The sequence below is a fragment of the Prionailurus bengalensis genome, chromosome D3 (genome assembly GCF_016509475.1).
Source record: "Prionailurus bengalensis isolate Pbe53 chromosome D3, Fcat_Pben_1.1_paternal_pri, whole genome shotgun sequence".
Taxonomy (NCBI): Eukaryota; Metazoa; Chordata; class Mammalia; order Carnivora; family Felidae; genus Prionailurus; species Prionailurus bengalensis.
In genome coordinates this window covers 73,562,559-73,578,586 of record NC_057356.1, presented here as the reverse complement: position 1 = coordinate 73,578,586, position 16,028 = coordinate 73,562,559, and the positions used below count along the sequence as shown (strand labels likewise).

The 16,028-nt window shown below is 35.6% G+C and overlaps 1 protein-coding gene across 1 annotated transcript; it reads right to left on the bottom strand.

Moving 5' to 3' along the window:
* Nucleotides 1-621: 621 nt before the first annotated feature.
* Nucleotides 622-7,336, bottom strand: LOC122470786 (dynactin-associated protein-like). Its single transcript, XM_043558881.1, has 3 exons — nt 6,940-7,336; nt 4,372-4,452; nt 622-3,575 (listed from the first exon to the last, which is right to left on the bottom strand). Exons 1-3 carry the CDS (start codon nt 6,994-6,996, stop codon nt 3,246-3,248), a joined length of 468 nt encoding a protein of 155 aa, XP_043414816.1. The 5' UTR covers nt 6,997-7,336; the 3' UTR covers nt 622-3,245.
* Nucleotides 7,337-16,028: the final 8,692 nt, after the last annotated feature.

The following is a 16,028-nucleotide window of genomic DNA, read 5'->3' as shown; positions in this document are numbered from 1 at the left end:
GCTTCTAAAGCAGTTAATTACACTCTAATTTAGTGAAGCGTATTTGAAAGCTTAACATTTAATCCTACATAAAGTTACTTTGCATTTAAGAACAAATGATACTCTCACAAAAGTCTATGCACAGAAGTTTTATATCGAGAAGGTTCCTGACTAATTTAAAATATGTCACGACAGGGGCACCTGGGTGGCTTAGTCGGTTGGGCGTCCGACATCGGCTCAAGTAATGATCTCACAGTTTGTTGGTTCGAGCCCCACATTGGGCTCCATGCTGACAGTTCAGAGCCTGGACCCTGCTTCAGATTCTGTGTCTCCTGCTCTCTCTGTCACTCCACTGCTCACACACACTCTCTGTCTCTCTCTCTCTCTCTCTTTCTAAAATATAATTAAACATTAAAAATTTTTTTTAAATAAAATATGTCACAATCGACCAAGTGTGGTGAATAAATTTTTGAAATAATAAATATTAGACTTCTATATGGTTTTAATATTTGTTGAATAAACCACTAAAACTGGGTGATTACTTATTTATTGACTATGCGCACTTAGTATTTTCATAGTACTTTGTAAAATTTTTGTTCGAGACGTGTATTTTAATTTGTGAAGATATTTCCCACAACTCTGTTTACTATTTTAACATTTTATTAAACTTTTAAAACTGAAAGTCTAAAGCAAAAAACAAGAACCAAGGAGTTCATTCACATCATTAGTCACAAGCCCAGAAATCTAATGATCTCAGATAACTTTAATTGCAATATCCTCCACCCCAATATTTAACATGGGAAATCCATTGCTAAGATTCTCCTTAAACGTAAAGAAGCTATCCTTTCCATATTACCATACTGCATTCTGTATTATCTCTAAAAGTAAGGGAAGTAAACAACAGCTCCTATTACAACTTAGCATGTCTTCTAGAATACAAATTTTTTTTTTTTTTTAGTTAGCAGTAAATTTATTTTAGGTCTTTTTAAAAATACTTTTTTAACTTTTATATCAAAAAGTTTAAGTCATATCAGAAAGTACATTTAAACCTAGTGCTTTTAGTCTTTCTTCTTCATAAGCTTTTAAATCAAAAATTCAATAGAAATGACTTGGGTTAAGATTGCCTGGGGGAAAACGCATGCACACTTACTCCCTTATGTTTATTAATCTTATCTAGAGCTTTATGATTTTTTTTCTAAAATTTATATAACAACTTTCATCATTTTTTTTCTTTTTTCTGTTAAACAGAGGAAGAGATAGAGAGCAGGGGAGGGGCAGAGAGAGAGAGAGAGGGAGAGAGAGAATCCCAAGCAGGCTCTGTGCCATCATCCTGCTCAGTCTCACCACCATGAGATCATGACCCGAGACAAAATCAAGAGTTAGATGCTTAACTGACTGAGCCACCCAGGCATCCTGACTTTCATCATTCTTGAATTGTATTATCAAATGATATTTGTGGTATAAAAAATATATATTCTTTAAAGACTCAAATTTGGGGGCACCTGGGTGGCTCAGTTGGTTAAGCATTGGACTTCGGCTCAGATCACGATCTCGTAGTTCATGGGTTCGAGCCCCGTATCAGGCTCTGCAATGACAGCTCTGGAGCCTGCTTCAGATGCTGTGTCTCCTTCTCTGTCTCTCTCTCAAAAGTTAATAAACATTAAAAAAATAAATAAATAAATAAAGACTAAAATTTTTACATTTCTTGGTGTCTGAAAAATAATACTAGTTGTCCATATATAACAATTTTGTAAGGAATGACTGTATTTCTGATCTTTCTTTTGTGGAGTCTAATTACTCAGTAAGACCTCAAAGTCATGCTAATTTACATGACTTATTGTTGCCTGCAGCAACTCAACCTAGAATGATAGAGAACACAAAGTCTTTTGCTTTAGGAAAACAAAACAATGCTTTTAGAACTTTTAATGGTGCACAAAAGACAAGCAGAAGTTGGAAGCTGGATACCAAGGCTTTAGTGGCTTGGGTATAGGCTATAGGGCTGAGTCTTTGGGTAGGAGCCCCCTTATCTGGAACGCTCTTCCATTTTTGTAGAGTTTGGAGGTTGGGGGTGGAATGGGCAGGTTAATTTAACTCTAAAGTCTTTCCCAGAATGAAACATGTATGCTTTCAGTGAGTATTAAACACTCAGAATATAAATAACATTGAATAAGTCTTGTGTTTCATAGCAAATTACAAGCAATGTGCTCTCAAACTTGTAGTACGAAATACAAATTTTGTAAGTAAATTTATAGTAGTTTGGAGACTAAGCAAAATATCAAATATGGAAAATAATATTGACAATATCAGTGAAACTTCAGAAATATAAAATACATCACTTGTTACATTTGAAGTGTTCCTAAGTGTGCTTTTGATTTTAAATCTATTAAACCCCCTTAACCCTCTCATTTTCTATTTAATGATCTCTATGTAAGTCCAAATTTTCATCCTTTTTCAACTTTTAGTCCTTCTCCAAAATCTTCCTTGATTATTCCTAACTTCACTGACTTCTTTTCTGAATTTCCCAAGAGAAATGCCTCTGTACTGACCAATAGGTATTTAAAAACTCTTGCTCATTAACCACTTTAGTTTTTTAAGTTTATTTATTTGTTTTGAGAGAGAAAGAGAGCGAGCAGGGAAAGGGCAGGGAGAGGGAGAGAGAGAAACCTAAGCAGGCTCTGTGCTGTCAGCCAGAGCTTGATGTGGGGCTGGAACCCATGAACTGTGAGCTCATGACGTGAGTTGAACCAAGAGTTGGGCGCTTACCCAACTGAGCCACCCAGGCCCCCGACTCATTAACCACTTTAGTTGAACATTTCCTTCTCCCTACTGGAAAATAAATGCTGAAAATAGGGAAGTTATGAGATTAGAAAATAATCAATAGCTAGGTAGTAAATATTGGCTTCAGAACCAACAGGCAGAGATCTAAGTAGAGCAGCATCCTCCTGGCAGCCTCTTCAGCAGTTGAAACCACTATTTGTGGAGAATAAAGTTGGTTGTATGGGAGGGATGGAAAGAAAACACTGGGCCCCAGCCTGAATGAATCAATCAGCCTCAGTTGAAAAAAAAAAAATGTTTTCCAATCATTTGAACACTGGAGGGCCCAAGACTGAGTCATTACCATATGGGAATATAGCAAATGAGTGGAGGGGGAGGAGCAAGCTCTCATGAAGCCAAATGCTTTGCAACCCATTGGCAGGAAGAGAGAACACCTGGACATGCCTCCTTTGGGGTAAGGGTGTTGGTCTGGCTTGAGGAGAGCTAAGGGCTCAAAAGTTCTCTTCAATGATAACTTCATGGTCCAGTGTTGTTATTTCAGTTGTCTCCATGGAGGATGGAGACACCTTGGCAGAGGAGCTTTGGGTGGCTGCAGGGGTAGAAGATCCAGGTAGGGTTGATGAGGTAGGAGATGGGATAGAATCAGGGATGCAGGTGACATGATTCGACTTTCCATCTGCATGAATGATGATAGTGGTACTGTTGGTGTGCTTGCCAAAGTGGACAAAATATAAGACCAGAATAACAAGAGTTGTGGCAATTAGACAGGCCAAGAGACACACCAGAAATGTTTTCCAGAGTGACCATGGTTTTGCTGTAACCTGCAATGAAGTATGAAAAATATTTCAGCAAATTACATAGAAGTGACTTAGGTAATTGATTTCAATTACTCCACATGCTATAATTTAAAGTAGTTTATCAGCTGTCTCTTAGCTGTCTCTTTCATTCCTTCTCTCTCTCTCTCTCTCTCTCTCTCTCTCTCTCTCACACACACACACACACACACACACACACAGCCCTTGTTTTCAAGTCCATGAGGACAAAATGTCCCTTCTAAATTACTCCTTTGTACTAAAGCAATAAGGCATCATCTCAAATGCCTTATCACATCATCTCAAATGCCGTCTCAATCACTGTTAAGTAATTATCAGCTACTCAAGTTATTTTACATCACTCAAAGTTACCTTTGACTGATGGACAATGGCAGGTATTCTTTTGCTCATTGTTTGTGATCTCCTATTTTCAAATTATGTGTTGAAATTTTATAATTACAAAAATATTTTTTAATTACATTTTTATCTCTTAAACATACATAAGAGGACTCTCATTGAGCTTGGAAAGACATCAAGATACAAAACTTATTAACTCTGGTATGGTGCAGGGTCTTAAAGGAATAGAAGGGAGCCCTAATAAACTATTGGGGGCCATGAGTCCCAGGTGTCGCCAGGAGCTTGTGGAGTGGCAGCACGGAGAAGTGCAGAGTAGCCAAAGGACATGGGGACAGTGAGGCGACAGGAGATCCCAGAAGAGTCTGCAGAGTAGGGCCTGCCTGCCCCATTTCACCAGTGTTCCTCAGGACTACTGAAGATTCCCCTTCCCCCAGGCCCTAAATCTTACCCACTGTGGCTGGAGGGTCACATTGGGCAATGTACAACCACACTGTCTTCCTTCATTCAAACAGTATGGATTTCTGGGCAACTGCAGAGAAAGAATTTTTAAATTAACAAGCAAACAAACAAATAACTCTTATTGTTAAAGATGAAGAAAGTTTATTTTATCCAGGAACATAAACAAATGAAGCACATATAAATGATGTGAGTCCAATATGTATTAGATGAAGAACCAACCAAGTTCTAGGAGAATCTGAAACTCTAATAAATGGTTTGATGATATGAATTGTACAAATACATTTTTCACATCAAATGATCAATGAAGAAAAATAAAATGATCGATTCAATAGATGCCCAAGGATCATTTTAACAAATTTCGACATTCAATCCTGATGAAAGCAGACAAACAATGCAAATCTCAAAAATCTAAAAATAAAATAGTAATTTCCAAATGTAACAAGGAATGTTTTCCTCAAAATAATGAGTAACAAACATCATATTTAATGGTAAAGCATCAGGCACATTCCTCTGAAGTCAGGAGAAGTGAAAAAATGTCTCCTACCACCAATATCAGGTAATGTTTTTCTAGAAGTTCTCATCGATATGTATGAATAACAGAAATGTGAAGATAAAATTAACATTATTTGTACATGATATGATTGTCTACAAACAGAATCTCAAATAATCAACCATACAACATCTCAAAAGTAATAAGAACTCATCATGTTGGCTCATTATAAAAATATGAAAAATATATGTAACAGCACTTGTTTTGTGTGTGCGTGTGCGTGTGTGTACATGTATTAGCAACCACTATTCGTGTAGTAAAGCAATTTAAAATGGCTAAGCATATCAAATGCCATATGACTTACATAAATAAAACCACAAAATTTTACTGGGAAGCAAAAAGACAATTTGGGTAAATGTCCTCTTATAAAAAGCTTCAGAGGCACCTGGGCGATTCAGTTGGTTAAGCGTCCAACTTTGGCTCAGGTCATGATCTCTCAGTTTGTGAGATCAAACCCAGCTCAGAGCCTAGAGCCTGCTTCAGATTCTATGTCTGCCTGTCTCTCTGCCCCTTCCCTGCTCACGCTCTCTCTCTAAAAATAAACATTAAAAATAATAATTAAAAAAAGCTTCAGCAGTATAAGCTGAATTTTAATTAATTCTCCAGAATTTTAATTAATATCTTTATGGGATTTTTTGAGGAAAAACAAGAAAATTAACAAAAATTTCATGTGGCAAAATAAAGTACCCAAAAGAATAAAATTAGATTGGATGAGAGAGGAGACAAGAAACAAAATATTAGCAGTGAGTTTTTTCTGGGAGGAATCATGGGTATGTTCTGTTTTCTTTGTTATTCTCTATATTTTGCAAATTCTCTAAAATTAGCAAATAAACTCATATGGTAATTGTAAAAAAAAATTTTTCTACCCATCATGCTGTGGAATCTAAGAAGTTATAGATTGTCAGATTGGTAAAAAATGGGAAATCCAAACATTTCTTTTCACTGTCTCAGAAGTCAGTTTTACTGTTTGGGTTTGTTTGTTTAGCATGATTATCTAATCATTTGACTTAATGGAATAAATTGCATAGATTTTAGCATGTGGGGAAATACCATAAGTCATATTTAACGTAAATTAAAAGGGGAAGGAAATAAAGTGATGTATATATGATATTAAAGCGATGACACTTGGTAGCTTCCCTGAAGTATGAGGCATCCTGTAAAATACGTTTCCAATGGTCTAGCTGTTGAATGCTGAAACTGTAAAACCTTCACAAGTAAAACGTTCAAGTGGCAAAACAACTCTTATCAAATCTTACCTTTGTATTTATTTTTTCTGATTTGTCTCTTGGTTCTACAACCTCAAGTTGATTTAAAATTCATTTTTCCTTATTATGAACATAATAGTAGTCAAGATTTCTGACAAGTAGTTTCTTATAATGAGATTATATGTGAGAAATCTGAGTTCTATTTCTAACTCTGCCACTAGCTAGCTGGACTCTTAATGTTTCAATTCCTCCTGTGTAAAATGAACAGATTTGTTTGAACGATGAATGAGACTCCATATACTTTCTAAGAAATATGATTTTTATATTACTAGAGTAACACATTTGCAGCATAAGCTTCCCAATGAGACATTTTCCATAAATTACTATTTTAAATGCAAGTAGGCCAATGAGAATAAATGTTTTCATTAGATTAAAATATACAATAATTTTCATAATAAATAAACTAAAATAAAAAATAATCAATATTTGCTATAAACACTTCAAATAATTTACTAAGAATTCTATCTACTGGTACCTTATATATAAATGCCAAAATTTAGACAAAATATCTAAATTTAAGCAAAGTCTAATACACAATTCCTAAATGATGTGAAAGCACTATCTGGCATGTTAAATAACAGCCTCAACCCTCGTGACTTCTGGTAATAACGTCCTAGATTCCATTCATCTTGTAATAGCAAAATCAGAAACAATGCAACTGAACTTTCTTGGAAGGTTAAATGTTAAATGTTGCAAACAAGATTATTAGACATGAAAGCCATTAAAAGGTATTGGTACTCACCAGCTCTGTTGAGGTTTGCTCAATATCCACAACATGATGTCGTCGTTCCCCATCCATTCTGAGGTTGCTGGGCTCTCAAATACAACCCTCAAAATGTCTATGCTCACTTTGTGGATGAGAACTTGGGAAATCCTGGATTTATGTTAAACTAATAACTGTATTCAATCTGGGTTACGTAAAACAATAGCTATTTTCTGAAAAGAATTTCCTAATTCAACCCGAAAGTATGCAATTTATACTTGCTGAGGAAAAATAAATAGAAAGGTTTGCTCCCTTCAAAAACAGAACACGCAGAAAATTATCCCAACTATCAGAATGACTCTAAGATTCTGGAGGAGATATAAACCCTTGCCCTCTGTATTTCACATAATTCATTTAAAATCACTGAAACTTGATTTCTCATGGGTTAGGAATTTAGTTTTTGTTTCTAAAAAAAAAAAAACCCACAAAGCCACTCCTTGGTAATGAGTATTGCAGAATATTCTGTAGCTAAGCAGAGGGATTATGGTAATGACTAATTTCAAAACTTTCCAGAAATAAGACAATATGGAGATTAGGGGATCATGATAGATTTAGGTGGTTGTTGAATAAAATGTGCTGTGCTGTTGAAGTCAGTGGCTAAACTGAGATGGAAACAGGAACTAAAAACTTACCAAAATGGTTTTACTAAAAATACAGATAAAAATAGGAAGTAAGTACACTTCAGTAGCTCTTGATTATATGAATCGAGGATTATCCATGGTAAATCTGGTCTGCTTCTATGTAAATTTGTGTTGCTTTTGGCTATGGAATGATGTCACTGCTTCTCATGAATCCCAATCTTTTTGATAAACTGGAACTAGGAAAGAAACAATGTCTTTGATACTTTGCCACTTCTCCCAAGGAAAAGTTTTCATGATACAGCACGCAAAATTGAGGCGGTATTTTACGTCAATCTGAGAATTAATGCTCCCTGACCCTTTGACAACGTGGCATGCAGTATGGAATGGAGAAAAAATGGCTATAAAGATCTTTTTAGTCATGCATTTCCTATAAGCCAACAACTTTTGGCAAGAGGAAGTTAGTGACATGAATTTCCAAAATATTAATAGACTTACACAATCCTAATTCAAAAGCAGACATGTCTTCTTATTGTGTAATAAGTATATTTGTGAAAATACAAAAAAAAATGTATGTAACTAATTTCAAACCTCTGGACCTTTCACCAAGCAAATATTAAATAACTTTTATGCTTCAAGTCATTGAATCTACTAAGGAATCTACTCCTGAAATCATTGTTGCACTATATGCTAACTAATTTGGATGTAAATTATAAAAAATAAAAAATAAAATTGAAAAAAAACAAAAAACAAAACAAAATTTAAAAAGACTCAAAACAACAACAATAAAAAAAGAAAAGTTTCAACTTTAATTGTTTAACTTTTGTTATTGCTTGAGGTTTTCCTATAAAAATACATTCTTCTGTACCACTTTGGAAATAAGAAAGGAGAAAGACAGAAATGAGCAAAGGAAAGAGGCAGGAGAGAAAGGATCCATTCTTAATATAATAGAGTCACTCTAAAACCAAATGTCACAAACATGATTGCAATCAATGAAGAAAATCCATTGACATCTCTTTTAATTTTAAAAATAAAATACCATGTCCACGAATATTTTTATCATGCCCACTAATATTATTGCCAATTTTAATTTTATACCTTCTCACAAATTCATTTACATAGAAAGGTTAAAGTGAAGAATAGGAATAGTATAAGTAGGTAGGTTGGTAGATGGATGAATGGATAGATAGATAGATAGGAAAACACAAAAGAAAAAAATAAATAAAAATAAAAAGCAAGAAAATAAATGTAAAAACTTATAATAGTGGTTACCCATCAGGAAAAGGAGAAAAGCAGAATTGAGGCTGTATACAACATAGGGGGTGGGGGGAGACCCTAGAGGTGCTGGAAGTGTTCTGTTTTTGACCTGAGAGTGATAACATGGATGTTCATCTTATAAATATCCATCACACATGAAAATTTTCTCTACGTACGATGTAAGTTAAAAGTACTTACTGAAATACATTGGTGAGCTCTAATAAAATGCATATTATATGTCATTTTGATTTTTCTTTAATACCCTCTCTTTTCTCCGTGTTCATAGCAACTCTCCGAAAAGCAACTTGGAACGTCCATTTGCATTTCAGCTAAGCTTGATCATTGAAATTTCCAGTTTCAAGACCCGATGGCACAGTCAGAAGTAACCATAAAATAAACTATCTGCTGTACCTGTGGCCTGGTTTAAAAAAAAAATCCAATTGCTTTAAGATAATTAGGGTTGAGGTTTGCTTCATGATTGCACCCTCTTTCCACACCAGCCTAAATGGCTTCTAATCCTGGGGTCTAGTTCCTCACTTCATGAAAGGTGCTCAGCCCACTGAACTTTGGTGCCTCTCAGCAGGGGACAAGGTTGTCACTGAGGGGCCATATTCATTGTACACCAATGAGCTCATGTGCATTCTCTGCTTTGCTTGCTGGTTCTGCAAGTATATTAATTATTACCAATCCTCCAACTTGAACCTAAACCTTCAACTTTATGGTCTGGCCCAGACTTTCATGGCCTAAGCCATTGTGTCCTATCTTTTAAAGTTTGGTCTCCACCTTGACCATCAAAGATTGAAATATTACTCCGCAGAGAAAGGAGCAGGAGCAGAGGGCTGTTCCCTTTTCCCAGCTACTGAATGCTGCTTAACCAGCCGAGATCGGGAAGCATGACAGCATAGCAGCCAACCTGCATCCGGATTTCTGCTGACGTTTCTTGGGCTTTACTTTGCTTTATCCACAAAGGAAAACGGAGAGGCAGTTTTGCAGAATCCTGAGAAGAAATGAAGAGATTATTTCTGGGTTCTGTTGTAAATATCTAAAAATGAAACATGTTGCCCAGAGAACATGGATATTGGGACCATTTGTGTTTCTTCTTGGTTGTGAAGATTGATGGAAGTCAAAACAAAAGAAGATCCATTTCTGATTCTCTCCCATTGCTATGGAATCCCTAATAGGGAAATCTAGAATTTTGAGAAAGTTATCTAGAAGCTCAGTAGAGTACGAAAAACAAAATTGATAGACCAAAATAATAGAAGTTAAAACACCCAAAAATAAATGAAGTTTTACTATTCATACATCGACACATATCCTAAAATATATATGTACTATGTATATGTATACATATAAACTAAAATATTAACAATTATATATAAACAAATATATATAAATATTAACTATATATTATACATAAATATATATACATGACATATGTGGATATGTGTTCATATATACTAAAATATATAAAATTCAATGCTTCTTTTTCAAAACACTTTAATCTAATAAAGACAAACACTTAGGTATCAGGGACTATGATAGGTGCATAAAGTACCTTAACCTTCAAAAATACCCTTTGAAAAGGTATTATGCCCATATTACAGATGAGGAAACCAAAACTCAAAGAGTTTAAGAACCATTCTTCAAGTTGCAAAACCAATAGTTGTTGCAGAGCAGAAATTCAATCCCAAATTTAAGTCAAAAACCCATGTAGAGCCAGAAATTTGATTCTTCAGATAGAAATCTAATAAACAAATCACTTAGTAGCTGAATATTCTGATGTCAATAAGATATGAGGTCACATATGTGAATTGCATTCACTTATGATCTTTTGGATTTCTTTTGTACCACAGTTTTAAAACAATGTTCTATGATGACTATTTGGAAAAAACAAAAAAACAAAAAGCAAAAAAACACCACAACCATCCACAGAAACTAGATTCATCCCGCTGTTCTAAATCCATTAACTTTAGTTTCCATTACTCACTGCCCTCAATTTACTATCTTGCTTCTCTTATCTTTTTTTTTTCATTAGGTCATGAAACATCTGACTTGTATACCTTTTTCCAATTGGAAAAGTAATATAAATGGATTTTGGAGATAGTTTAGAAAATTAGAAAATAATCATCTATCACTATCGAAATGTGATGGATTCCATACAGATTTTTTCAATGCACATCTAAAGATATTTATTCCTCTTTGTTTGGTTTTATGTATTTTATTGATCACATAACAGTCCATCATATAAAAGTAAGATAGTTTACTTAACCACGCTTCCATGGCTTAAGTATTCAGATTGTTTCTCTTTTATTCATTCAATATGATAATTGATTTTAAAAACCATTTTTTCAAAATTTGTGATTGTTTTATTGGGTTGAAATCTCATGGAATTAATTTCATCAGAACTCTTGGTAAATACTGTCAAATTGTCAAAGAAATTGTACCAGCTTACAGTGTCACTAACAATGTCACATGATGGCCCTACTCACTACATTCTCCTTGCTTGATCATTTCCTTAATCTTTGCTAATCAGGTCAGGGAAAAAAACGTGTGTGTGTGTGTGTGTGTGTGCACGCGTGCATGTGTGTGTGTGTGTGTGTGTGTGTAGTCATTTCCTTTGTTTTACAACCCTAAAATTAAAGATATTAATAACCATTTCCATATTATTCAGCATTTATAAAGCATTAATACTTATATATTCATATATGTTTATTCATGTTCATATTTATGTTTATTCATATTCGTGTTTTAGGCAGTTCAACTATTATGGTTCAGTACTCTTTTTTCAGTGAACATTATATGTATCAAGATACACTGACCTTTTTACCCCATGTGTTGCAAATATTTTTCTAGCAATTTACTTTTCCTGTTTATTCTTTAAGAATGATTTCTTTGACCTACAAAAGTTTTTAAAATTTAGGAGGCTAAGCTAATTATGTCTTATTTTTATATTTTGATTTCCAACAACTAATTCTTTAGTACATTTGAAATCAATTCTCCCCAAATATCTAACCAATTTTCCCAAAACATTTATTGTATAATATTTCTTTCCCTTCCAATTTATGATATATAAGTTTTTCCATTGTAGATGATTTTGTTCAAGTTCTTATAAACAATTTAACCTAATTACAAACAAATTTAATTATTTAATCAAGAGCTCAAGACAATTAAAAGTTGCTTGTTGGACATTCTGGCTACTACATATAGTGCATAAATATTTTGACAAATATGACTTGAGCATCCAAACCTTTATGCTTTATTTGAGCTTTAGGAAATTGGCCTACATATGTCATAGCTTAGAGGCTTATTAATAATTGGTTACATATCTAGTTGATATCCAGGTGACATCCACTCTATCCGTTCCATAATCATTTTCCTGATTCTCATCAACATTGACACTTGACATTGGACAGGTGTCCATTCTTTTGACATCATCTTTTTCTGAAAACATTCCCTCCCTTCAATTACCTTCTGCATTTCTGCATTTTTATTCTCTGACTCTCAGTTCTCTCTCTGCAGATATTATAGTCCCAGGTTAGCTCTGCTCTAAGACTGAACACAAGCTATTGTAATTAAACATATAATGTCAGTTCCTCAAGGGTGGGGACAGGGCTATTTTTTTTAATGAATTTCCTGAATGGTTAGTGCCCAGCTGCACAATTTATAAGAACTTAATCAATACTGAATGACTAACTGACAAGTCAGTATTTGGGGGTTACAAAGTTCCATAAATATGTAGTTTATAATTACTGAAGAGTCTTTCTTTTGCTTGTGAATACATGACACCCAACAGACATGGAGGTCACGAGTTAATTAACGCACACAAGTGTTGGGTGTCACGTTTCTAGTCTGAGAATTCTATTCATCCGCACAATGTTTCATCATAATGAGGATTTCCAAGTGCCAAGATTATCTTGATAGAAACTTTCAATCTTGCATTCTCTTGTATAGCTATACTTTAGTATAACCTTCTTGTTCTTATCAGCACCAAATGGAGGCCAAAGTCCCTATGACGATGAATCCTAGGACTTTGTTCCATTGTTCCAACAGGAACTGTCTCCTAAAACCACCCCTTCCAGAGTGATTCAAGAAGCCCATTCTGACACAGTGGCATAAGTTGTGAGAGGTAAAAAACTAGTTACTTTTGTTAGTATTATGAGATTTCTCCAGACATTCACACACACACACACACACACACACACATACACACACATACATGTTTAACAGCAACAACAAAAATAAAGAATGACAATACAGACACCTACCTATAGATCTACTGCGCATCACAATAAGTGGAAATCATGAATACAATCGAAGCCCCATGATAAACTTTCCAGATAATATTCCCTCCCCACCCCCCCCCAGAAATAGCCAAACCCCTAAATTATCTGTTTGTCATTCCCTTGTTTTTCTTTATAGTTAGACTCCACATCTATATAACTTTGGAAACTTTAGTGGTAAAGTTACAAACTGTACACTTCTGGACTTGTATTTATTTTTATTTTTTAAATGTTTTGTTAAGATAAATAATGCTGCTATGAGCATCTCATCCATGCTTCCCGGCACTTGTCTTGAGTAGAGTTGTTATGTTACAGGGTAGGCACATTTTAAATTTACTGGAAAATGTCAAGGTATTTTCCTAAGTGTTTGCACTATTCTGTATTCCTACAAGCAGGAAGTGTCCATTTTTCTAGATCACTGTCAATGTTTGAGATTTTCAGACTTTTAGAAAACATTTTCCAATCTAATTCTCCATGTGGCTTTAATATGGATTTCCCTGGTAATTAATGTAGTGGAATATCTACATGGTGAGAAGTGTATTGGTCACTTATATTTCCTTACAACACGAGGTAGGGTAGGTAGTCTGGGAAGTGCCCCTTACCAAGATGGCTCAGATTCCTGAGAGACACTGAGAAATGTCATGTCACTTTGTGAGTTACTGGGGATCTGATGGTTCACAATAATAATCTCAGCAATTATTTCCCAGCTTGTGATTCTTTCATAAGAGCCATGAACTAAACCAGAGATAGACAGTTTCTCACTCCTAAAGAACGGCAGTATATAGTTTGTAGAAACAAAATGGGCAGATTTGCAGTCTATGGGATTCTTTAAAGAAGGAATTTCACTAACAAGGAGCTCATTCCTTCTGGAGGCTTGATGGGTGCAGGGGAAACTCATTTCCTTGCTTCTTGAGTTCCTGGAGATGCCTGCCTTCCTTAGTCCATAGCCCTTCCTCACCTCTTGATTCTGTTACCTCACCTTTTACTACTAACTCTGACCCCCTCCCTTCCTCTTACAAGGAATCTGGTAATTATGCTGGCTCACCAACCCAAGATGATCTGCCCATCCCCAAATCCTTAAATTAACCACATCTGCAAAGTCTCCTTTGCCATGTGAGGTACATTCACAGGTTCCAGGGATTAGGATGTGGACATCTTTGGAGGGGGTCACCATTCAGCCTCCCACATGGAAACTACTTCACCACCTGGTGAGGGAAAAGAAGCTTGCTAATGTTATTGGAATTGAAGAGAATACGTTTCTACCCTTGATTTAGTAAAAACAAGTCTGATAATCAACAACGACAAAAACAAAATGTGATCGTCTGCTCCTCTGCATGTCTCCACAGCATCCTGGGCTTGCTTCTACCCCAGCCTTTATCACACAGTATTAAAATAGTTCCTCCTACCACATTTCCTTTGAATTCCCAGCACTTAGCACAATTCTGGGCACATGGGAAATATCTCATAAGTGTTTGTGGAATGATATTAGAAATATTTCCTACAAAAAGATAATGCTAAGCGCAATGTCCTAAAAATATTAGCATTCAGTTAATGCTTGCTGATAAACTGGTAAACCAGAAAGACTAAAGCTTACTTTAAGACAGAAAAAAATCCTATTTTTAAAAAAGTTTATTTATTTATTTTGAGAGAGAGAGAGCGTGTGAGTGTGCACTAATGGGAGAGGGCAGAGAGAGAGGGAGAGAGAGAATCCCAAGCAGGCTCTGTGCTGTCAGTGCAGAGCCCAGGGTGGGGCTCAATCCCATAAGCCATGAGATCATGACCTGAGTCGAAATCAGGAGTCTGCAGCTTATCTGACTGAGCCACCCAGGCACCCCTAAGACAGAAAAATCCTATTTTAAGTAGACACTATCGACCTAAATAAAGAGGTCAACTGTGACAGGCTCAAAAGGATGAGTGAATTCGGGAAGAGCAGAGGGCTTGCCATTTGAGACATACAAACTGTAGCAAGCTATAGGTGCGTCCATTGAGGGTTTGGGGTGGGCTGTATTTATGGGTACGGAGTGGAAAGAGGGGAGAGCTCAGTTGGAGTCTGTTAAAATCAAAACCAAAGGAGACCAGCTTTGAAAATTCCCTGAGCAGACCAAACCAGTCCTGTCAGACAAACACAGCTCAAGTCAGCTTGTTTTGCTAAACCAGCCCTACCTGGGTCATTTCTTGTTCATGCCCCTAGAAACCGTAAGTAAAACTTTTCAAGGCTGATATGAGACCACCAATTTCCAGTCATTTAAGAAAATTCCAATATTATCAGTGGTCTGTAAAGCAGGCCTTTATGGAAAATCGGTCTCCCAGTCCTTCAAATTTTGTTTTCCTGAGGGCATATACACGAGACTTTTCTTTTGGTAACAGTCATTTTAGATTGACATTCTTTCACAAGCCTATCAATTGTTAAATACACACAGGCTTGCTCACTGGCGTGAGCCCTCAAAGCTTGTAACAAATTGCCCCATTTTTTTTTAATTTGAGAGAGAAAGAGAGAGAGCAGGTGATGGGTAGAGGGAAAGAGAGAGAATCCCAAGCAGGCTCCATGCTCAGCACAAAGTCAGATGTGGGGCTCGATCCCACAACCTTGGGACCATGACCTAAACCAAAATTAAGAGTCCAATGCTCAACCGACTGAGCCACCCAGGAGCCCCACATGGCCCTGTTTTTAAACTCATTATAGGTGATCTATATACCATCCCCAAAATATATGAGAAGGTGTCTATGTCTTTTGCAAAATAGAAGAAGGCTTAGAAAATATTTAAGTAGGATTGGGAACCTACTATAAATTAATAATGAAGTACATCAATACGAATTGTAGTCAACAGCCATTTGTCAAAGATTCCACATTTGTATCTTTAGCTAATTAACCAAACCAGAGAAACCAAAACAAATTGACATTAAATGGAACTAGGAAATAAGAATTTGACTTTCATTAGTTCCTAAGGCTTAA